Genomic DNA, 26,044 nt, shown 5'->3' with positions numbered 1-26,044 from the left:
CTTAATTCAAATAAAACCAACTATTATTACTAAGAGCACTTCAAGGTAAAAAAATAAGAAACTGATGAAAAATACCATGGAAAAACTCACCAAATATGACGTAAATTCAGATGAAACGTTTTTCCAAAATGCATGAAATAATTCAACAGCCAAAAGAAATTAGTCTTATCAAAGTCTGATGGTAAATTCTTTGTCAAGAGATTCTGTGTAATACAAAGAAAATTAAATGTTGAAACTAACACACATAAAACTAATGTTAATAGACAAAAAATTTATTCAACAATATAATAAGCAATATAGAGTTACTTCACATGAATTGAAATATATTAAATACTGTTAACAAATGACATTCAAATATTATTGAAAACGTAAATTGGAAAAAAAAAACCATTGCACACAAAAACAGATTATTTTATGATTATAATCAATGCATTAAATTGATAGCACACAAACCTTCAAGTCTAAAATTAAATTTTGAAAGCCACTGTGAAGGAAGCACAAGGTGAAGTCTTTCAACAAATTTCTAGAAGAAAAAAAAGTTGGTAATGTTAGCTTTATTATATTCCAAAAATATTAACCACTAGAGAATCGTAAAAGAAAAATTGATCAAATCATTCATTATTTTTACTCATGATGCATCAAAAGAACGGCTGGTCCAATTAATTATAATTGTTACAGCTGCATAATTTAATTTCAATTCAATAAATTTAATTTCAGTTTTAAATTTCAAAGCATCAGCTTCACCCCCAGGCCCGTAACTGGGTCAGGGCAACTGGGGCACTGCCCTGAGGCAAATGGAGGCCTCTCACAAAATGCTTTTTCCCATTCGGCATAATAACCCTTTCACGTTTGCCCTGGCTTCCCCTCCCTCTTTCTCCTTTGTGAAACACATGTCAACAGATTTTTCTGTTGTTTCTAAGAGAAACAAGCAGCAATATGAAGATGAGAATGATTTTAATATCAGTGAACAACCTAAAAAATTCCTTATTATCTAAAAAAACAACAAAGCGAAGATATTCTAGAACTTAATAGCTATAGTTTAGAATACATTAATTTTTTTCTAGCAACAGCCCTGATTTATTGAAATAAAATCCTATATTGAGTATCAGTGACAAATAGGTGTATGAAATGAATAAAATAAATTTTCACAGCATCATTCAATAATAAACTATGCTATATTAAAGTAGAGATGAGTTTAATGAATGCACAACAGCGCTCAGCCAAAATGAAAAATTTTTCCAGACGTATTTGTTGTGACATATGCTAGCAATCATTTGAGGGTGCAGGGTTTACTAATAGTAGGCTTCCTCATGTTGCAACCTGGATAAAGAAAAATCAAACACAAGTCATTTTGCCTCTTGTCATAGCAAGGATCAAGAGAGAGGGAGACGATCATTCCTCCCAAGTGCTGAATAATATGGAAAAAAAAATGCTGTATCCCATATTTTACAGAGTAATCCAAAAAGAACCTATACAATAAATCTCTCTATAACATATTTCTCTGGATCTGCCCCTGACTTCTCATTGTTTGAAGCAGCATGACCTTGATGGCCCACACACAAACAGAAACAAAACTTTGGTTTCTATTGGTGCATATGTACCTTCGAATTGGAGTTTGGTTTTTATTCATGTGAGGACTATCAAGGTTATGCTGTGCCAAACAATGACAAGTGGTATAATGTCTTGTGGTAAATAGATGGCCGGAACCCACGTCCTTTCACTTTCCAGGTAAACGCCCTAGACCACTAGACTACAGAGGCACAGAATCTTTCAATCTTTCCTTGGAGCTTGTGTACACGGAACCATACATGGACGGCTGGACCAGACTCAGGCCAAGCTCACAACTGCTGATGCTGCCACCAGATGGCGACTTATACAAGGATGACGTCACTTTCCGCTACCATACAAAGGTTTTTTTTTATTTCCAAAATATATCTTGAATAGTTGAATTTTCTCTCTTTCCAAAATATATCTTTGCAACAGCCAGTTGTTAAAAAAAAAAACCTTCGTATGGTAGTGGAGAGTGACGTCATCCTTGTATATTCTGTCTATATTCTCAAATTTATATCAAATTTTACTCACAACCTCAGCAATCAAGTTAACTTTAAAGTGTAAGACTTCACAAGCAAGAAAGATACTTAGTATAAATATTTATATACCCAATTTCTTCGTCAGTTGGTGAGCTAGAGTTTACGTCCAAAAGGGCACTGATGCTGTTTCTTTTTTCCCAAAGAGGATACTTGAATCGTTTGTGGGAAACGTTAGTTGCAGCATCTAAGCATATAGATGGTGCACAACCAAGTGTCTTCCTGCTAATGTAGGCTTTTCCTTTCCAAGTAACTTGAGTGTGTACCCTAGATTTTGCCTTATTGTTTCGTTTACAGCACATACTAGAATCACTTTCCTCAATATCTTCCTCCACATGTGAATTTCTATGCTTATGTTGACTTTTGATATTTCTGGGAATAATTTTAATATTTTTATTATTCTCCTCTGAAGAAGACAGTTTATTGCTAGTTGATATGTGTTCCACACGTTCATCCATTGAAATTTCTTCTGATTCCATTGCTTCTGTATTTGAGAATTTATGCCATGATGCATTATTCACATCCACAAGCGATTTTCCTGTTGTATCACTGTTACAGGCTTTCATGCCTTCACAACTGGAACTAAAATCAGAAGCACTTCCCATACTGACATCCCCATCAGTATCATGCAAACTGAAGGTTTTAAATCTCGCATCTATCTCTGAATCATAACCTTCCTCATCATCGTTGCTATTTAGCAATTTTTTAAAAATCTCTAGATCCTTCCCTAGATTTGCATTTTGAACTTCATCAGTGGAAATATTAGTGTTGAAATCATCTGAACTTTGTGGAAAACCTGAATCTGTTTGATTACATGGATTTTGGTTAGGTCCACTGCTCAAAGAAGCTGAAGAGTTTTTGGAGCCATCACTTTCTTCATCATCTTCAGCACTCTCTGATGTTGAGGAAACTTGCTCTAAAGAGCGTTGAACTCTCGAAATGCTCTACAAAAAGATAAAATTAGAAAAAAAAAAACAATCTTGCGTTAGCTGTAAAATAAATCAATAAATGAAACATCCCCGCCAAAAGATTTGTTTTTCTTCCTAATATTAAAGCTTTTTTTTCTCGTGGTTCATAATTCTTTTTCCACATTCATTCATTAAATTTTCTCCCATGACTACTCAATAAATTAAAATTTCTCTGGCACAGAATATTTTTAAAAGATTGTGATAATCAAATAGAAATTGTTTATTCAATTACAATACTATATGTAATAATACTATGCTGATTGTTGAAAGGCTGCAGCAGGGGTTTTTAACCTATCTTAGCCTCTCCCAAAATCAACAACATGATCTAACTCAATGCTTAGTGATCTCTTTTGAATTTAAAATAACCTATTAAATATTTTTTTATTACCAAAATGTTTAGTTTTTTGAAGTTAAATAAACCAATTTACATAACAATCGCATTTCATAATGGTGTTGTGAGTGGATTCGTACATCCCATTCCAAAAGTTCCTGTGACCTAAGTTTGAGTCAAGACTCATATGTGCATGCTCTGCTTTGTCCTTGAGAGGGGTTTGCTGGAATTTCCCAACCATGTGTATGGCTGTCGCAAATATTTTATCACAAGCCAAAAAAAAAATGCATTTAGGCGAATGCCAGATCCGCCAAAAATGAATTCAACAAAGGATCTTGCTTTGTGTCTTTGTCTAGCCAAGGCTGCAATCGGAACCAAGTTGTGCGTGGGGGGGGGTGTGGAAAATTGGCAAAGGGAAACTAACGGTGAACAGGGGGAATGAGACTGTTTAGGGGGAGAGTGAGCCAATGGAGATGCACCTTTGGATATAGTGGAAGCTTGTGAAGATGAAACTTTGCTATGATTTATAAATAGAATCTTAGGGCTTGTATTATATGGTATCCACTATTGTTCCAGACTTGACAACAGCTGCAAATTTGAAATCCAAAGTAATTGCTAGTCTTAAAAAACCATTCTTTTATCTATTTTTACAAACTTTTTAAGAACCAGATTGGTCAAAGCAAGTTAAATTTTATGAAGCCATTAACTAACAAAATACCTCAATATTTAATGTTGGGCAGGAATAACAGCAGTTTTTATTGCAATTTCCCTTAAAAGGCAGGTGTTCTTTTTAACTGATCAAAATTGTACTCCAACTTACATTTGGGGGTAGGCAACTAGTTTTGGGGGTAAAAAAAAAAAAAAATATATATATATATATATATAATATATATATAGGGCCTATACATATAAATTGAACATACCTGGTTCCTATACAGCAAAGTTATGATTTCTGCCATCGGAATAGTCCAATGAGCCTGAATAAATAATGAAATGAAAGTTTTGAAGTTTCACATATTTTGCCCACTTCAATTTATGGACAAGAAAGGGTGTGAAGCAATTTGGGTGTGAAAATAAGTACCTTAATTTTCCGTAACCAAGCCACAACCTATGCAATAAATTTTTTTCCGAAGTTTAAATTTAAGGTATTTTAATAATTGCTATGAACATTTTTTTATTATTTATTTTCAATCCAGTAAAAAAAGTCAAATTTTTACTCTAGAATAATGTTAAGTATAGAGTAATATTATAAAATTCTGAAAGAACACTTGAAAAGTGAGTGAAACACACAATTTAATTTTATTCTGATATATTTCATTTAGTTTTTTAATTAAAATTACAAGTGGCTCATACAAAGCAGCGGAATGTAAAAAGTAACTGCGTTTCTAAAAAATGCATTTTCCCTGTTTCTTATTGTGGATTAACTAAGTATTTTGCTGCCTGGGGCAAACATCCCCACCGCTTTGAAATTCTATAATTTTATAACAGTGTTCTTTGTTCCCACCTAAAACTGCCTCCCCCCTAAATTTTACCTCTCAGGGCAGTTGCTCCCCCAGTTCCAGCCTAGGCTTATACATCCCAGAGGGCTCATTAGAATTACAATACTTAAATCATTCGCTCATAAAAGTTAATCTGATAATTTTTTTGGGTCGAAAACATGCTTAATGACTACGAAATATTGAATAAATACCTTGTACTTGCTGTTCAACATTAGCAACAAAGCCCCATCCAAACCTTGTACAAACAAGTTCCTATAAAATTCAAGCAATTTTTTTTTTCAAATACAATTTGAAAGTACATCAAAGTAATTGAGTAAGTACACAATACCAAAGTAATTAGTATGCTTTAAATTAATCAATGATTGATATCACATTTGATATAATTTAGCATTCTAGCAGTGATATTAAACACCAAAAATTAAAGACCAAAATTCTTAGATTAATTTTATTGAATGATCACAATTCTCACTGGATCGCCCAAAACAAGTTACATATACAGAGAACAGAACAAGCTTGAAAAAGCCCAGCAAAAATGGGTTCTGTGTTTTACACCCTTCATGCCCAAATCAAGTTTCAAATACAGAGAAAAAAAAAAAGGCTTAAAAAATAGCCCAGCAAAAATTATTTCTGTGCTTTACTTCAACAGAAGATGTTATCTGTCTTATTGCATTGTGAAAATGTGTATAGATATAGAAATATATCTGCTTGGTACTATAATTCTTTTAATCTCCAAAAAGATTATAGTGTTTACATTTTAATTTGAGTTAAAGTCAAAGGACCCAATTATAGGACTGCACAAAAAACGCTTACGTGTAATGTGTATTCCTAAAAATCCATTAAGCCAATACACGTCATTATCAGATAACAGAATATGTATCTAATTATCTGGTTAAATTCCACAAGAAGTCACTATAAACATGTTTGAGAGTGCTGAGATAAATTTATCAAAATTAAGTCTTAAAACTCATATTTTATATAAATTAAAGTTGCAATTCAAATTTTAACCAAAACTTCTGGACAAAAACAGTGTGCTTATGTGTGTTGAAATGTCACCTCACATGCACTTGAGAGAAAGCACTTGACATGCACATGTGAGAAAAAAACAGAAGCCATCAAAAACAAACTGAAATGATTAGAATCAATTTCTAATTGAAAAAATGAAAAGGAAGTGGACATATCATGCAAGGTACAAATACATAAACAGTATAATTAAGAGGCAGTGAAGTAAATGGCTATATCACGCTACATTGGGCATGACCTAACATTTTGTGAATCATTTGTTTGGCAATGGCAGAACATGACTTTTTAAGCATGCAAAATGTTTTCTAAAAATTGAAAGGGAGATTTCTCAAACATTTTGCGACCTAGAAAAGAACATTGATCAAAAAAGCTCTTTTTAACATATTTTTCATAGCATTCATTCATTCATGCAAAAGTTCACACAAATTTCAAAGTAGGTGTCAATCATGCATTACGACAGAATATTTTATGCACAATGAGTAAAACTTTGCATCAAGAACACACACATTCCTGCCATACATATACAGTATGATAACCATATCATGCACAAGCCACATTGCATAATACTGATACAAGGTGTAAGTATAATGGTAATCATTCCATCATAACTGGCTCTGATCATAAACATGGTGAGAGCTGAAAGAGCTACATAATGAATATTTTGAAATGAACTACCCCCCCCCCCCCAATAATTTAGGAGGTGTGCTTAAACGAAATCTATATTCTTAAGAAAAAAACTGATGTCAGGGAAAACACAAACTCATCAACTGTAGGGCACTCTTAAATGAATAAATCATGACTTCAAGCTAAACACGAAAAGCCAAATATGCAGAATTGCAATCTAACAATATTACCATTAATGGACACTAAGTGATGAATTAGGGGGTGTGGGAGAATAAATTTTACATACTTTGTACTTATACATATTCCGGCTTTAATTAGTGTTTGGTGCAACTAATACGGTGGTCTTCAACACATGGCTCACTAAGCTTTAAACACGTGTAGTAAAGATAAGTGACATGTAGGCTTCAATAAAATGCAGCCTACACTGCATCAAGGATTGAATGCACTTAATGTAATTTATAGTCGCTTGGTTAAATTTCACATGAGCAGAATATTTTTTATATCAATAAATGCCTCTATAGTTATCTTTTCAAGCAACTCAGCTAAATCTGAGTTTACTGCATCAATATGCATTTACTTAAGTCACAAAAAAAATTAAGAGACTGAAATCTCACATTATAGTGAATTCAGATACACAATTCAATCTAGAAAATATTAAACTATAGTTTTGAATTCAGATTGAAATTTTCTAACATTTGACTTGAATAAGTATGATGAGTTGTTTTTTCCCCAATTTCACAAATGTGTTCCTCTGAAGCTAGAGCCAGCTCGTCCTACCCTTCATGTGCTTATGTACTTACCACACTAATTTGCTCTGTACAGATTCCCATTCAGTGAAAGACTCTTTCATAACAACGATGGCTGCTGAATCGTTCTTGATATCAGGACAGTGCAAGATATTACGCAAAAGTAGGAGACAGTTCTTAAGATGCTCACACCTCGTCTCAGTTAATGGAAGCTGAAATCGTTCCTACAAAATTGATCATATAGAAATTTAAGATTGTCAGAATAATTTAAACTTATTTGCTATTTTTCTTCAAAGAAACAGATAATAAGCAAACATTCAACCGAATGATAAGTATCGATGGTGTTTGGTTGAAATGTACAGCTTAAGAAACAAAACAAGTAGACATTTAATTTTTGACATTAAAAGATAACCCTACATATCTCTGGGGCATATAGTCATGCCAATACCACACTTATACACCAGGTACTACAGTCTGCAGATGTCTCATCTAGCAAATGATCAGTTAAAAATGGAAAAATATAAAATAAGTCCATTTAAAAGTAAAAATTCAATTAATATATTATGAGCTCACTACACCTTTAAATTTAAGTCTTAAAACAGCCAGTAACATAATATAAAATGCACATTTGAAAAATTATGTTCTAGAGCATACTATAACTCAGTTCTATGAATATCCTAAGCATAAGAAGCTGGCATAGAAAATACACCCCTCTCAGAGAAAAAGCGCAAGTTCTTATTAGCAAAGATTTGGAAGTTTTTAAATCACAGTGGTCACAAAAACTAGCCAGTTGCCATGTAGCAATGGTAACAATTATGTTAGTAAAATTGAACATTTGTATCAGCTTATCATCTTTACAGGAAAATCAGGCATGCAACCCCCCCCCCCCCCTCCTTCTCGGGAAAATAGGTAAGGATATGGGCTATTATTTGGAACCAGTTGATGCACAGATTCACCTACAAAAAATTATAACTAAGAACAATAATTATTACTTACAGATTTCAGCATATCATCTCGAAGGTTGTTCACAATCAAAGCAGTAGAAGCCATATGCAAAAATGCTGTGGCCGATGTCAACAGGAAGGAATGCAGCTGAGACACTGTGTTGCTGACATTCATGGTCAGTTTTATAGTGGTTGGTGGCAACACACATTCTACTGGTAAAGTCAAGTTTGCAAGAAATCTGCACAAAAACAAAAGTAGCCCATGTGTTTTATAACTGCAATTGTAAGTGGAAACACATACGCAAAAAGAATAATTTTTTGCTCTATTCAAAAAAATGTTTAGTGAATAAAAATAATAATTCCAAATGTATAACTATATTTTTTGGTATCATTTTTATAGAATTCATATAGGATGATTTCAGATCATTTCCACATGTTATTTTGACAGTACAGAAATTATAAAAAGATTAGCTTTGAAATATTTACCCAAAGAAAAAATATATATATACAAAAAAAAACGTAAACAATCCTACAAATTTACAAGTGAACATTATTAAATTTAATTATATGTGCAACAATATGCTACATGCTTTCCTTTGTTACATGAAAGCAAAACATTTCACAGTAAGTACTATGTGATAAAATTAAGTTATATTTCATTAAAAAACATAGGATTATATATAAAACATTAAAAAACCTAACAACCACAAAAATGAGAAAATACTGTAAAATTTCATGGCTTTCCCAATCAATCAGCCAGTAATATAATTTTAGAAAAATTCAATATATAATGAAATGAACCACGACAGGCAACAGCCAAGGAAGCTCCAATTCCTCCAAAAATAAAAAATGAATGGTCAAGAGCACAAACTATCTGCATGCAACAACCATGCATATGAACAGATATTTTTTTATGCATTTTTTTTTTTTTTTTTTTTTTGGGCATCAAATGTTCTAAAAATTGGAACAATTCAGTCCAGTATAGATGCCCCATTTTACTTATATAATTGAAAACTTATTATTATTATTATTTTTTGTCCGCTTTTATAAAAAGAAATAGTTTAATTTTGGCCAATATTAAAAAAAAATAAATCAGAAACAATTGAGATCTTATTTTCTAGAAAGCGCACAAAAAAAGAAAACATTCTGATCTTACCCCCCAGAAATTTTTCTCTCAGCATCCTCAAATGCGGCCAACTTCCATATGATCCAATATTATACCTATGCGAATTACCTAAACAAACTATCTAGAAATCATTTTGTTTTTTCTCAAGGGAAATGCCTCTGAAAGCCTGATGAAGTCAAGCTAGACTGTATTGTACCCACAGGTTCCCCCCCCCCCCCGCCCCTTGATAAGAAATAAGTGTCCTTTTTAGACATCACATAATACTTTATACAATGTACTCTAATATGGCTGCAAATAAAATGTCCTTCACAAGATCACTGATCAATCAGTTACACTTTCTTCCCCTATGCACAGCTTATTAGGCAGGAGGTTTCTTAGCATTGAACAGTTCTAATATAAAATTCAGTCGGACAGTGGATGAAACAAAAATTATGAAATGCAACTGTAAATAACTGCTATTTTAGCCCCAGTTACTTCAGATTACATAGAAAGTAGTAGAGCATGATATAAAGGTTGGTAAAACCAGAACTATGCAAACGCAGTCTTTAAAATTTGAGTAACCCATGGGACAGGGGGATAAATTTTTTCATAGTGATAGCAATAAATAATTGCATAATGAAGTATGAATCATGGAAACAAACATCTCAAAACACTTATGTACCAGTAATACAGAGTTGGTTTCCAATTATTACCAATGAATAAAAACACTCCCTCAAACAATTTTCATAAAGTATTATTCATAAGACTTCAATAACTATGTTTCGTTAATATCTTGATGTTACCTCAAAGAAACATACAAAAATTATGCTCGAGTCTTGGCAAACAGTAAACTTGAATAAATTTTGAATTTAAGCTGTGTGCTTAATGATTTCTCAAAAGTAAATTAAAAAGACTTAATAAATACATTTTTTAAATGCATCAAATTATACTGGTGTGCAAAATTCAGTTTAAAAAAAATCTTTTTTTTAGTATAAGCAGTTAAATTTATGGGTATAAAATGGGTCTGACATCAAAATTTTAGAATGATTAGAATATCTATAGCTTAGAAAACACAATAAACACAAATTCAAAATTTTCTAATATAATTGTCCTAGGTGAAATACATACAGCATTTATATTTGCAATTTTTGTCCAAACTAAAATTATTTTGTGTACACAAGGGCCTAAAGTGTAAAGCAGATTCTGAATGGTATATTTTCGCCAGGATTTGAACGAAAACCTGCTGAATCAGATAGGTACACCAACCACACAGCTGTTTCAGCGACTATGAACATTTTTATTAATATATGAATTAGCTTATCGTATATTCCCTTACTCTATTAAATATTATTTTTATTAAATATCGTATATTCCCTTACTCCAGAATTGATCTGTATGCTCAGTGTGCTTATTTCTGGGTCTTTGTAGTAATAAAATATTCATGACTCCAACAGTTGGTCAGACAGTCATCATTTCTCTTAAGAGAGATAATTCTAGACAAGTTATTTGACTATTTTTAATCACAGAGGATCAGGATTGATTGAAGATGGTGTGACTTCAAATATCAAGGAATATCAAATTATATGGTCTCTAGAATTTTACATACACTGTAAAATTCTAGTACTTTCTTTGGATGCAATGAGCACACAGTAGAGTTTCCATATATATATATATATATGGAAAAAATATTACATATTACAATATATTATATATATAAATATATATGGAATAAATGTATAATAAATATATATTCCATATATATACATATATATTGAATATATATTTATTATACATTTATTCCATATGTATTTATATATATAAATTTTTGATATAGAGAAAATGAATGAAAACACAAAGCTTTGCGCTAAACATTTTGCTATATAGGAATTTTTAGCATAAATAAAGGTTTGTCTTGTATAGACGTTATTGTTTACATATTTTCGGCTCGGATAATTTTTTTTAAACTTAACTTTCACACACCATAGTATTTGAATTGCTTCATGCAAAAACATGTTTTAGTCTTTTTTTCCCCTCAACATTTACTTTCCAATGGCGTCCATTTATGTTTATTTGCATAAAAAGTTTATCATTCCATAGTGATTAGAAAGTATTTATAGCAACAATTTATGCAGAAAGGGTTTCAGTTTCGAATAGTTTTCAGCAGTGATGTTGGAGCAGGGGATGGCATACTGCAAAATACTGCAGGCACTCAAGTATTTTGCAGTACGCCATCTTCTGCTCCAACGTTCAAGCTACGAGGATGAGCAGCCCAGAATTCATAAAGAAATCAAAATCTTTTACATAAAGCTCAAACTGATCACCCACAAGTCTAAAACACTTTCAATAACCCTTTTAGTTATTTTTAAAAAAAATTGGTTCAACGTGACTAATTAATGCACTTTTTGTATGAAGCAATTCATTTGTGATTTCCTTTTACACATTGAAATCAAGATTTTCTTAATGAGCTTTTACAGTTAGCAAATAATGAAAGTAGATATAAGCAAACCTATTTTTTCACCACAAATATCAGTATAATAAATGTGGCAAAAAAATTTGTGCGCATAAAAAATTAAAATATCCACAGCAAAATAATCACATTTGCCACAACTTGGAAAAAATAATAATTTTAACTACTTTCAACTATTTATAAAAAAGTTGTTGTTTCTTGCCGTTTTTTTTTTCTTAGAGAAAAATTTTGTACTGAAAATTGATATACATACCTCAATCCAGGTTTTTGTGAAATAAACCCTATGCTTAATGTGTGTGTGGAAAGGCATATTTTATATCTTTATAGAAGAAATAATTTTATTTTATTTTACAGCTTTTTTTCTTCATTGATAACATGTGGTAATCAAAACTGGCACATATGGTTTGAAGGTAGATGCATATATTCACATAGCCAGAATACATGTTAGGCAAAGTATATGTGTCCCTATGCATTCGCAACCTGAACCACTCCATTTTTGTTTTGAGGGGACCAAAGGATTCACATAGCCAAATACACTCCTGTATGGGCCCATAGGACACCAACTGATCCCAATAGAGTCCCGCCATGGGTTGATGTCCCAGCTGTAAAAACAATAAAAGATTTTATTGTAATTAATAGTTCATTCAGTGTTAATGAGTAAGTCAGGCTGCACATGTATGTACAGCAAAAGGATTGCAATATCCTTTATGGCAAAAGAATTCTTTTAACAATCTGCAATAAACAATACTCAAATGAATTGAATAAAAAGCAACTATGGTCAAATAGAAATAAATTAACAATTAAAAAAATACATTTGTTCAGCCACCAAAGTAAATTTTTTTGTGCACAAATGCACACACAATATCATATCAAACAAATTGTTACCAAACATAATAGTACAATTTAACAACTCATGGGCTAGAAACATGCCAGAGTATCAATTTCAGGCAATAGAAATAGCTTTTGCATTTCATTACTGTTAAAAAAATTTGCCTCTGAATCAGATACCCGTATCATACTCTTACAACATTCTGAGAGAAATGTCTGAAGGACCAAATTAAAGAAAAAAGCCATAATTCAAATCAGATATCCAAGAAATCAAATTGCTGGAACCCAAACCAGCTAAACATTTGACTATCAGGGGCATAAGTGTAAAGTTATTGGAATTATTGGGGAGCTCAAACACTATATTTCAATAAATGTAATGGAGTAGTGGATCAGTAGCAAATATTGGGGGTGGGGAAGCTCTGGCACATAGGCCTAGATGAAACGTATGCATATGGAGGATATTTTTAGGATTAGCTTATCATACTTTTGTTTTTTAAGACCTTTCAATTCCATGAAATGAAAAATACATACAGTTGATGCTCAGGCATATTTCTAATACAGTGATGCCTCACAATTCAACAATTATATTATCTGGGACAGTACATGCCTAAAACTGCCAGACAGACATACGCAGGAACTATTGACCTGCAATTCTGAGGTTTTGACATTAGTTCAATATGAATACATAGAACACTAAGATCATACTTTGTAAAATCTTCAACAGGTGAGGTCTTTTCAAAAACTCCAGAATATGTAGGGTGTCCTGTAAGTCCTAATTTGGGCTTTATATCATCAACTGTTCATCGTAGAGGTATGGTACCAACTTACAAAACGCATAAAATGTGTTCAAAAATCACCCTTTATTAGTTTTGAGAGTGAAAATACAGTATGTCACAAAATAAAAAATCTGAACTTTTATACAGTCGCCTTGTCTTTTAACTTCTAATTAAAAAGTTGTTGCCCTGTCTATTCTGAACCCAAAAAACACACACGACCCCCCCCCGTTTTAATTGCAATATTCACTAAGATATTTAAATTCAAATGAGGAGCAAAGTGGAGAAAGAACAGCATAAACAAACGAATGTTTATTTCCCCTCATTTACATTGTTCTTTCCCAACTTTTCTCCGATTTTTGCATTCAACTCTCTCAGCGAATATCGCAGTTTAAAACTTTGAATTTTGTTTTGTTGGGCTAAGAAGAGACAGGGAAACAACTTTCTGATTAGAAGTTAGAGGGAAGGGAAATGAATAAAATTTAGATTTTTTTTTATTTTGTGACACTGTATTTTCATTCTATAAACTAATGCAGAGTTATTTCTGAACACATTTTGAACATTTTTTAAACTGAAACCATACCTCTACGATAAGCGGTTAATGAGATAAAGGCAGAATTAGGATGTACAAGACACCCTGTATACACATACTGATTTGTCAATAATATTCACATTCTCATACATAATGACACAAAGTAAATGTATCTTTATGCTAGAATAATTATCACTATATAGAAGGAATTATCACTTGAAGTTCTCATACAGATACTGTTATGAAATTACCCTCAGTTCAAACCACACTATGGTGGTCATTGTTGGAATGTGGCACTGATGTTAAAAATTCACATGTGGTCAAAGTTCTGTTATATTCCTATCTTCTATTTCTTCTGGTAGGACAGTGGTCACTGCAACAACCTCCGATTTGAAAACAAGGTCTGAGCTAGAATCCAGGTGATAGACTTGAAAGCGTATCTGAAATGAGCTATAAAGTAAGGTCCCACTTTGCGTACGTAAATTGATTTTGAAAGAAAGAAAAATCACTGACCAATGGTCAGTGATATTTTTCTCCAAGATTATTCGCAAAAATGTTCAATCTTATTATCCTTCACAATTCTTTCGTATTTTTCCACAAGATTTCAAGAAAAAAGGGATTTTAGACGATATTTTTAAAAATCAAGATTCAACATCAATTTACGTTATTTCTTATTCATATGCAATAACGCTTCGTTCATAATCGCGTTCACTCATTTGATCATTTTTTGTCGCACCACGGTCATTTTCTGCACACGAGGGCTAATTAGACCGGGACCTACTATTTATTGCCGATTCCGAAAGGCAGCCTTTTTCTTTTTATACTCATCGAGAGGTTGGTGCGCTAACCCCTCGAAGGGGGACTAAGAAGGACGAATCGCGTTCACATCATTTCCACTAAATCTGGAAGCGCAGTAACGAATTTCCTGATTATCGGCTAAACCAATGTTTCCCAAAGTGGGCAATATCGTCCCCCTTGTGGACGATGAAATTGTGTAGACTCACTATGCAGATGGCGAAAACAGATGAAGGGGGTATGTGCCACTATTACAGTGGCGATTGGGACCCCAGCACACCACTTATGGTTATGGAATTGTCTAGGGGGACGATAGAAGCCACCGGTATAGCATAAAATCTTATGAGTACGCTTGAGTTGGGGGAGGGGGGGGGGGAATGAGAGAAAAATATTTCTTAAGAAGGGGCGATGGAACAAAATGTTTGGGAAACTATGTGCTTAACCAATGGTTCTCAAAGTGTGCGTCGCCAATTTGTGTCAGGGGCGTTGCGAAGAGTTGGTGTATTGATGTGTGCCCGTTGAGTGCTTTGAAATGATTCATTTCTAAACCATTCTCTGGAGTAACGATAACTAACGTATAAACGATGTTAGCGGGTAGAAAAAGTTCGAGAACCTCTGGGCTAAACGCTTTTTGAACCATTACACATAGTTCACGATTAATCTGAACCACTGTCATCTCGGAGGTAAAAAAAATCAATTTTCCACCCAAATTTTTTTTTTTTAATGCTAAGCCCACCTGCGTCGTGTATATCTTTTCACAGATCTACACAAAAAGAATCATCATCTCAGAAAGATTTCCAACAAAACATATGAAATCGCTGTTGTTCCGCATAATTTCAATATACCCATCCTACGCTCGGGCGATCACTTCATTCTCCTGTCACGTGCACAAGATTTAGTACAATAAAAACCTCCAGGAAGAAAGCATCGCATTACCCACAGCCAAGAGCACATAATGCTCATACAAAACCTCCACGAAAACGATTGAAGATGATTGCGTACAGCTGTTTACAAGGTGAGGTTGACTCCCCCTCCCAAACAAACCCTTGAAAGAAAAAATATATTATCGTATTTCACTATCCTGCTATGATGCACTTGAGTGTGATTGAATGCGTGCGATGAATTGTACACCAAAATCTTTGGAATAAATGGCTAATAAATTTCTCGCCGCAAATAATAAAAAAAATATCAGTAAGCAATCAAGTCCTTGCTTCATAGATTACGCAGATGTATAAGTGCAAGGTGCAATTGAATTTATTTTCAGAAATTACCGAAAATTGACAGTTATACAACTTCGTGTAGGTATATGCTCTCTCCCCCCACCCCGAAATGTGAGAAAATGATCGATGTACAGTGTACTAAAAACATATTTAAGTCTATTGTTCTATCACTTTGGTCACCTTCCCGAGCCCCCGAAAGAAATTTCTGGAACGGTCTTGATAGAATGAGTCTTTCTCCTGGATACGGAGTCACGGGCGGAAAAAAACGTAATTAAAGTAACATATTTATACTAATCCGGTTCGGATAAGAGTTAACGATAATTTTCTGCTTAAATTACTAATCACGTGAGAACATGAAACAAGTCTGTACATACAGTATAAAGAAAAAGAAAATGATGATGCCAATAGTCAATTATTCTCGTCTTCCTCGTCACGAGAGGTACTCTTATGTTTGACACAATATAACATACACCAAAATTTCCTGCTAATAATTCGTAGATGGCGAATTTTCCTGCTCCGAGAAAGAAAAAATGTCGTCGCACAATCCGCAGCGGTGCATAATCCACATATGTAAATTTTATTAACCAATAATAAAATCTTGAATAATATGCAGGCTGGCTTGTTAGCCACGCTTTTTTAAAAAGAAAAATTCCGATTTTTCTACTAGCATATTTTTACACATATTTATAAATCTTTGAAAAAATATTTTTTGTAAATTTGTTTATTTTTTTAAATATCGATTCCCATACCAAGCTTTCCGAAAAAAAGCTGCAGTTTAATCACAGTGGAGGTCTATAATCCCTGATAAGAAGTTCTGTTTTTTAACGTAGAAATCCACGGGTTATAAGTAGAAAAATACGGTGAATACAAATTTCGGTAAATGACTGAAGTAAATTGCTTGACCACATTTCGATGTTAAGATTATTTCCTTTTAACTTTGTTGGACGATAACAAAGATGAATAAAATTTATCCCGCTCAGAAAATGCAAAATAGTACGATCCCGACTTTTCTTAACAAAAGTGTCAAAAAGTGTTTCCCTCCAAAAAAAGTGTCTAAAGAAACAGAAAGGAGAAAAAATGTCAGTGAATAAAAAATAAAAATAAAAATTCTCCGCGAAAAAAATAAAAAGAGCAGAATTATGCAACTAAACTACTTCGTGAAGAAAAAAGAGCGTAGGGGGGGGGGACCACTATTATATTAATCAGGAATGTAAAGTACAATCTTAACCTGATTGGGTTGATCGAAGAATCTCTTTTCCTCACATAATTCAAGTCAACCGTCTCTTTTCATCATTACGCAAACTAGTTTAAATCACAGGAACTAGTGATAGCCAGAAAGAAGGGGGAGGAGGAAGAAACCAGCGGCACTGAAATCTTCATTCAGAGGCGGAGCAGCCACTCGATTTTTTTACACGTGAGGTCCAACTCACGTGTACGCTCGCTGCTTAACGTAAAAATGGGTACCGTCGGACAAGGGAATGGGGAAAAGTTTCATTTCTTTCCCCGTGAAGTTAATAATACAAAAATATATCAGGGCTCTCTTTCAAAAATTCCAACTTTTCTCGTATTTTGAGATATATAAGACACGGAGACGTCTATTCAACCTGCATTATCGTATCCATTGGATGGCCCATCAAATCCCAACACCAAAATTTATACATAGAATTTAATAAAAGGGTAGAGTGCACGAGTCCTCAAAGGATTAAAAACTTTTTTTTTTCAAACATTTTCTTTTCAAACAAACACAATTATTGATTCTCGTTCCATATCAATTAATCAAAAGAGAAATAATACGGTTACGGCAAGCTGAACAATACTAATCGTTCATAAATCATTTGTAATGTTTCTTCATCGATGCGTTCATAGCCTGTGATAAAATTTCCAAATCCAGCTCATGGCCTCCCTACAGGTCGGGGGGGGGGGTGGTAAAGCTCAGAGAGCTCTAACGTCTGGCCTGAAGGAAGGGGACAGATCCCAAGAACTGACAAAGAAAAGTTGTTTCTCATGGACCTCGAGAACATTCGAGACCTCTCGAATGCTCTCGCTGGAAGTCCCCTCCATGCTCAAGACCAGCGGTTCCCAACCGGGGGTACGTGAGAGGCCATTAAGGGGTACGCGAAAATAAAATGATAATGGCGGCCATCCATCTAAAAAAGAACAAAATAATTAAAAAAGATTAAAAAGAAATTTTAAAAGTAGGTAGAGGTTTTTAGTACTATTGTCAGTTGTAATATATTGACCTTTCCCTATCAATGAAATCTTCTATAACAGAGAGGTGCGTCCGCTGGAAGGGGTTCGGTTTTCCCTCCTCCCGCCCGCGCCCAACCTATGATCGGAATTTGCGAACTCCTTCCTCTCGACTCACTTTTCTCCGGCGTTTTAGATTTGATTGTTGACGCATGCCGGGCTGTGCATAAAAGTGAACAATTAATTCGCGTTATGTTTAACTTTTGTTGTGGGAGTTTGTACTGAGGCGTGTGCGTGTTAATCCCACAATTTTCTACGTCAACTTTTCTACAAAACATCTACTACTCACAGGATTTGCGCTATGGATCAGTGGCTAAATACTAGATCTGTGAGGAAGCGGACTGAAACACCAAAATGAAATACCTTGCACCCGTAAACGTGAAAACATATTTTAAATCTTCCAAAAGTTTCTGCCAAAGCTACCGAAACCTCCTACTACATTCGATATCGCATTGCGAGACGAGGAAAAATCACACTATTGGTGAAAATATGCTGTCAGATGCATGTTTGCAGAGGAAAGTGCTCTTATAATGAGTTTAATATCTCTGTCAAATACGGTGTCTCGAAGAATACAGGACATGCTAGACGATGTCGAGAGAACAGTCATAAGTCACGTCAAAGGTTGTGAATTTTTTTTTTCTATCCAAGTCGACGAAAGTATCGACGTTTTGCACAATGTTCTGTGCTACTTGTAATTGCTAAGTACTTGAAAGAGAATTCGAAGTAAATCTTTTTATTTGTCACCCATCGAAGGGGTGGTACGGACTTATTGAAGCTTATTTGAAGCAATTAATCATTATTTCCTTAAAAAAATAATTCAATGGTCAAAATGCATTGGGCTCACAACAGATGGAGGAAAATCCACGGAAAGTTGTTACTCAGGCCGTCGTGCACGCGTGGCAGAAGTCGCTCCCAAAATGAAATGGACTAACTGTACAGACAGATCCCTGCATCGAAACCGTTATCTTCAAATTTGCGAAACGTTCTTGATGAAGAGGCCAAGGTTGCCAACTTTGTCAAGGTGAATCCTACCAACTACAGGTTGTTTAAATTGTCGTCTGAAGACATGGACATCCTTTACAACGCTTTGCTTTTGCACACCGAAGTTAGGTGGTTGTCCCGGGGTTAAGTCCTGACGATGCTGTTCGAACTTCGGCACAAGGTAGCCCTTTTTTTAGGAAGTGTTTAAAACACTTCACGATTTCTTGTCACGAGCTGTGCTAAATTTAACAGTCGGTCACTTGGAAGGATTCAAATCCTTGTTTGAAAAATATTTTTCAGAGTCGGAAATAGGTGATCGGTGGACACCTAATTCTTTCAAAAAAGAGTATTTTGAACCGGCTTTTCATTGTTGATTGCAGAAAAGGAGAAATTGCTAGAGCTCGCATCAGATACCCTTCTGAAGATTCTCTTCAATGGCGGAATGGCGAACCCAGTCAGTTTTTGGGCTTGCCGCGGTGAGAATACGTTGAAATTTCTAGAAAAGCCATAATGTATTTGTTACCGTTTGTTAGCACGGAGCTTGTTGAGCAAGCGTTTTATTCGTATACTTACATAAAAAATAAATAAAGAAGCAAATTGAAAGCAGCTCCGGATTTGAGTTTGTATTTATCCCCTTTTGAGCTTAATTTTTCAAAACTTTGTAATTCAATACAGTCTCAAACAGCACATTAATTTTTTCCCAATCTTTGTGTTAATTTGTTTGCTTACTTCGAAAATAAAAAAAGCTGAGTAATGAATTTATTTTATTCAATTCAACGTGTACTTTTTTTTGAAGTTTTTCGATAACTGTAATGGTCGAAATAGATTGGGGGGGGGGGGGGGGTACGCGGAAAAGAACCGACCCAGCTGGCGGTACGTGGACTGAAAAAGGTTGGGAACCACTGCTCAACACGATGAAGGAAGTATAACATGACTTTCTCTAGAGCAGCGGTTCTCAACCGGTACTCTGCGGAGCCCTTGAACAAGATATTTAGTCTTGTAAAACGAATTTCAGAAGAAAAATAAACTATGCATGATACGAGTTTTACGCGACTGGCACGAAATAACATGCGTTAAATATTTTTTGTTTTTAATTTAAATAAAATTCTCGTCGCATTATACGCTACTATTAATGCAATCATGCATATATTATATGAAGAGATAAAAAAAAAGACGCTGCATATATGAAGATCCGCGACTCCACATCCACCATACACGATCCGATTGCAATGCTTGTTTTTGAGGGAAATTCAAAAAACCATTAATCATGTAACTTTGTAGTTCAGGCCTATTTAAAATTAAAACTGTTACATGATAATAACACCAATTAAGAACTTCATGCAAAATTCAAAACTTGGATTCAAACATATTCATTTAAATGTAAGGATAAAAATGAATAAAGGAACAAAAAAAAAAAAAAAACTTGAAAAATTACAAAACAAGCAGAAAAATAAGATGATATTCTTTCATTGACGAATTTCCAGGAATTGCATGCATTCAAAATGAAAGGTCACAAAGGATGTCCAAAAGTTAAATATTGAAGATCATAGAACAACACCCACCTCACCACTGTGGCACGAAGTTTGACGTCTTTGGTATGGAGAAGTATAGGAATCAGATCCTGCATGGATAGTAGGAAGAAAAACAAAGACACTTATGTTTAAAGTTTGATAAAATAAAAACTATCACGATTGAAAAAACATTTTCTGGTCCTTGGTTAGTTCAAAAGAGAATTTTAGGACCTATATTTGTATTTGTATCACGGTCAATATTAACCCTGAACAAATAACCGCTGAGAATTTTCAACATTGGTTGCAGTAGAATTCCGATTTTCTGAGGTAATGGTGGATAACCGAAAACCCACGATTAAACCACCAGAAAAAGAACATAAGTTGAAACATACCAATAAATTACAAAATATAGTCGATGCGCGTCATAACGACCTCACGTTATAGTGACCATTCCATTACAACGACCAGTACGTGAAGTACCAAAAACTTTCGTATAACCACATGTTTTCCTTTCGACTTTCGATACATCGACCACCCGATATTACGTCCGTTTTCGACGGAGGTTATGACGATCGTCGACTGTATTTCGAATTTTATACATGTCTCAATGAGTGCAATTTCTGCAAATTCTGGAATCAGTATATTAATCAGCATTACATTGATTTAAAATTAACCATGCCAGAATTTTGGCATTTACAGTGAAATTTCTATACAACTATAATCGCCTGTAAAACGATTTCTCCAGTGCCGGCACACTCCCCTCCCTGTAGACATTAATATGTCCCACCTCTATAATAATTTTTTTTCCCTTTCTAATAATGATGGGCATAGATAGTATCACGACTAGCAAAAAGTTGAAGATCTCCGACATAACCACAAGCACAGAGCGCTTCTTGAAGGCCCTCCTCTCCGGAATAAATTTTTGGCTACGGCCCTGTATATGGGTCTAGTATTATTGGTAAACAATAGGCGTTATTCCATGTTTGGTCAATAACAATTATTCAACCCAATACTAAAATTTTTCTTCTTGATCGTTCATGTGTATAGCCTACATAGACTTCTTTAAAAGTGCAAACTGACTTTCGAAATTCCATGCTGCACACAAAAGTTTTGGTAGGAAAAGAAAGTTTAAAAACGCTTTCAACTTACATTTTCAATCAGCTTTGTTTGAGAGAGTTGGAGACGAATGCTTCTGGTGAAAACATCATCTTCCAACAAAAGATTTTCAAGTGCTTCCACGGATTCTTGAAAAATAAGTGGGGTTGGAAGAATGAATTCACATACATAGAATAATCTAGGAATTAGTATTGAGAAATTAACATGCACAGCAAGGTGCTGGGAAAAAGTTTAAGGACATCTGAAAAACCGCTATATCTTGAAAACTTATACTTGTGAATGCATGAAAATTTTAAAATGACAATGTGTGTTTAATTCCACAACTACAAGTGGAACTAAACACTTTCAAGTAAAAATAATTCTGATGAGTGCTGCACTTTTTCAGAAAAAAATTGTTGAATTTATAGGCTAAAACCTGGAAAAAAAAGTATAAGGGCAATTTAAAAGTTATGCGCAAAAATTTGCATTGATCAGAAGAGATACCTTTTTCTTTATAAGATTTATCTTTCGAGATGTCACTGATAGATATGTCATTAATAGCTAGTTGTTTAATCGTCTTCCAAGCTTCTTTGATCAAAGCAATAACGTCATGTTTGTTTTCGTACTGTGTACCACTTCTATAGGCTTCGTGAGTCAAAATATCATAAAAACTAAAGACTAAGCAATAGGACTAAGAAAAGGACTTCTCAATCACCACTCGAGGGGTTCAACTGAACTGGCTTCAAACAAATACCTTCTAGACTTTAAAATGTACAGGAGAATTTTATTTTTGAAACAAAAACTGTCTAAAAGTTATTAGAGGTGCCTCAGTAAGGTGAATTCCGCCAAAACTGTTTCTATATGCCTATATTCCCAAGACATGGCTCTGTCATTGCATAGGTCAGTAATATTTAAAACCATCGAGTCCATCTAAATTGATTTTCATCAAAGAAAATATCTTCATCCTACTAGGTATCAGAGATACATGCTGTTTGGCCGATTCACGTAGCTTTTATCTGCGCTGTTTTATAAGGCGAGATTTTCATTTCTGGGTTTTGCATACTAAACATTTGAAATTTTTTCTATCACATTAGGCACAGTTCGACGTGTGCAAGGCAAGTTGTATTCCTTCTGGAATTACACCAGAGAATTTCTTCTTCACGCAAAAAACTGTGAATAATCGTCTTTTTCTGACGAATGGTAGGAAAAAAAACCTTTTCGCTCAAGCTTTCAGTCCACATTTATCGGGCCCATTTATGAAAATGTAACAATCTTCAATCTCTTTTCATTCTCCTCACTATTGCAGGAAAAGGCATCATGTTTTTTCTGAGAGTAAGCTTTTCGCCCCTTCAATATTCAATAAATATGTTGTCTTTGGCGCAACTTCACAATTTCAGAAAAAAATTTGATTTCACAGCGCATGATTGATCGAAACAGTCTCGGGTGTTACGCCAATATGAGAAAAATGCAAATTTCTTTCTTCAACGTCAGAAACCATGAATGTCCTTAAACTTATTTCCAGGTTTTGGCTTTTACTATAAATTCTACAATTTTTTTTTTTTTGAAGAAGTGCAGCATTGATCAAAATTATTTTTAGTGGAATGTTTAATTCAATTTGTAATTGTCACTAAACTTTTCATGCACCTACAAGCACAAGTTTCTAAAATATAGCGGTTTTTCTGTTGTCCTTGAACTTTTCTCCAGCACCTTATATCACAATATGAAACTAAGTCCATATCAGAAGAGATAAACCAGAAATCTGATATTTATGTATCGACGTAAGTACGATATACCGCCTCGTATCATCAATATTAAATAAATTAATTCATTCTTAAATTTTTATAATTGAGGAGGTATTGATAAACCATCATCAACAAAAATAAACGAAAAAAAAAAAAACACACTGTAGTAATGAACATTGCGGCAAAAATAATATTACGCATCCGACGTGAAATGCCTAAACAGCTGCCGCCGAATATTGTCGGGTAAAAAATCGCTGTTTTGCATTCGATTGAGGTTTCTCAATCTAACAAATGGAAGCAATCAACAACAAAAAAAATTTGGAAAAATACAATGCTTGTCTAATGTCATTCACAATAGATATGGGGAGCAGGGAAAACCATAGAAAGAAAAATGAATTTTAAAATGATCATGTTTGTGAATGTCATTTTCTCTCTTTCTTTCCTAACGGCGATTTCTGGGACTAGTACCGCATGTGTGTTCTTCGATTTCAACCAAAGATATATTTAGTATTCCCTCCGTATACACTAGACGTCATACAGCACGTCGTTTCAAGAAACAGAGGATACGCCAAATAAATTATTGTAAATTTTTTTCCTGGAAACAAAAAAAAAAGAAGAAAATGGCTAATTTGAATCTTTTGTGTGTTTGTGTTTTGTGAGGCTCCACGTGAACATCTGATGACCTGATAGTTTTTTTTTCTCCACCCCCTTTCACGTTATTTGATGAAGCTCATGCAAATGAGGAGAAAGAAGTCTATATGATAGGGAAAAAAATAACGCGTCTCGTTTTCCTTATTTAAAGAGCTAGGTGTTAAAAACAAATATCCAGCTTTGATGTCCTTTTATCGACACGTGTTTCAAGGGCCTCGCACAGCTAGAGAAGCCAAAAATCCGAGACGTCCATATGTGTTGCTTTCTTATTCCCGGTATCTTTCATAAAGAGTGCCCAGCTTGATGAAAAAAGTGTGATCGGCTAATTGTGTCTGTAAACTTAGCATGTAGTGTGGTCATGGAATAACTTTACCGACATACGAGCCCCTGGCGACAGCAAAAATTAATTAATGCAAATGAAATTTGAGGTTATAGGCGTTTCAGAGTATGCGCTGGAGAATTGGTAGAGAAACAAAAACCTAGCTTTCGCGGTTACGGCAACAAAATTTCGAAAAGGTCAAATAGATATTCATCACATAGCACAACTTAAGGCTTTAGTATAGAGTGTCTTACAATCGACTGACGGTTTTCAAAATGGGATAGCAATAAAACAGTGACAGATATTTGTCATTCTTGCGGAATATAAATGTGCAAAGTCAAAAATGTCAGCTACGCCATTCATGTTACAAGGGATTGTATAGTTACTGAAATAAAAAAATTAACTTTTTATATGGACACCCTGTGCCCAAAAACTAAATTATAAAGTTGTTGTCCTGTCTCTCCTGATGCTGACAAAGAAATTTCCTCGTTTCTAAGTGCAATATTTTGCAGAGATGTTTGAATTCAAAAATCTGAGGAAAGTTAGAGAGAACAACAAAAACTAACGGACAACGCTTTTTTTCCCTAACTTTTTCCCGTTTTTCGAATATCTCAGCGAATACCGCACTTTAAAACGTGGAAATTTCTTTGTCGATACAGTAAGACACTCTGTACTAAAGGCTTAAGTTGTGCTATGTAAATTAAAGGTCCCACATTCTGGAACCAGGCTCCTAGACCAGGATATTTCGGGGGCGGGGGGCTTTTATAAATTTATATATAAAAAAAACATTAAAATAGCAAGATTCATCCCGAGTTCCTGGTTGGAGCCTTGCCAATTTCGACTAACGTTATTAAGAAAGAAGCTGTACAGTGTGTGTGGCTAAATAAAATAAAAAAATCAATGAATTCCAAGTAATAAAACAAAAATGTATGCAGATTCAAGCAGTCTGTGATATTTAAAACAAAACAACTTGATTGATTCGTTACGTATGGCAAGCTATACTTACGAAGGCAATCCGCACTAGTAACGTAAACATCATCTTCCGTCCAACCCAGGGAAGACGTTAACGTCCGGATCTCCTGCTTTGCTTTAGATGCCGTTAACGAGTTCATGACACTGACTAGAATAATGAGATAGAATGAAAAAAAAACCATTTAATGGGTGTAATGTAATCTCATAATAAGTCTATCCGATCAGGAAAACGAAGTCCATTATTTCTAAGAAACAAACTCTATTCCTCTTACGATAATACTCCCGAGTGGTTATGAATAGCAAAATCAATTGCAAACCGTTTTCATAATCAAGCTAAAATATAAAATATGAGATTTATGCTAGAAATGTTCCCCTCCTCCCACCCGTTAACAAAAAGTGAAGGTCACAGACACTGTTGAGGAACAATATTCAGCATATAGTAATTCAAAAACAATTTTGTTTTTTCCTCAAAGCTCATGAACTTCCGCCACATAACACTCTCGAAGGACCGCCAAGCGGTTTCCTGGGCCCCAGATTAAAAAAACCACTGATGGATTCGGGAGTTGAGGCAAAATTCAGATAAGCCC

The 26,044-nt window shown here is 34.3% G+C and overlaps 1 protein-coding gene across 2 annotated transcripts in view; it reads right to left on the bottom strand.

Annotated features, from left to right (window-relative positions):
• tim (timeless) overlaps positions 1-26,044 on the bottom strand; it is a 62,720-nt gene that overhangs the window by 17,041 nt on the left and 19,635 nt on the right. For both annotated transcript variants that reach the window (XM_089250231.1, XM_089250230.1), the window contains exons 2-11: positions 25,492-25,605; positions 21,828-21,922; positions 20,730-20,788; positions 8,272-8,458; positions 7,330-7,499; positions 5,077-5,137; positions 4,310-4,363; positions 2,160-3,031; positions 454-523; positions 91-203 (exon numbers count right to left, since the gene is read on the bottom strand). In XM_089250231.1, the coding sequence (XP_089106357.1) occupies positions 91-203; positions 454-523; positions 2,160-3,031; positions 4,310-4,363; positions 5,077-5,137; positions 7,330-7,499; positions 8,272-8,458; positions 20,730-20,788; positions 21,828-21,922; positions 25,492-25,597 (1,787 nt within the window). In that variant the 5' untranslated portion in view covers positions 25,598-25,605. The remainder of the gene's footprint in view (positions 1-90; positions 204-453; positions 524-2,159; positions 3,032-4,309; positions 4,364-5,076; positions 5,138-7,329; positions 7,500-8,271; positions 8,459-20,729; positions 20,789-21,827; positions 21,923-25,491; positions 25,606-26,044) is intronic.

Source organism: Pholcus phalangioides, unplaced genomic scaffold (assembly GCF_987345545.1).
Source record: "Pholcus phalangioides strain wild (caught in Gottingen) unplaced genomic scaffold, Ppha-v1.0 ptg000022l_1, whole genome shotgun sequence".
In the NCBI taxonomy this organism is placed as follows: domain Eukaryota; kingdom Metazoa; phylum Arthropoda; class Arachnida; order Araneae; family Pholcidae; genus Pholcus; species Pholcus phalangioides.
This window is presented reverse-complemented; position numbering and strand designations above follow the sequence as displayed.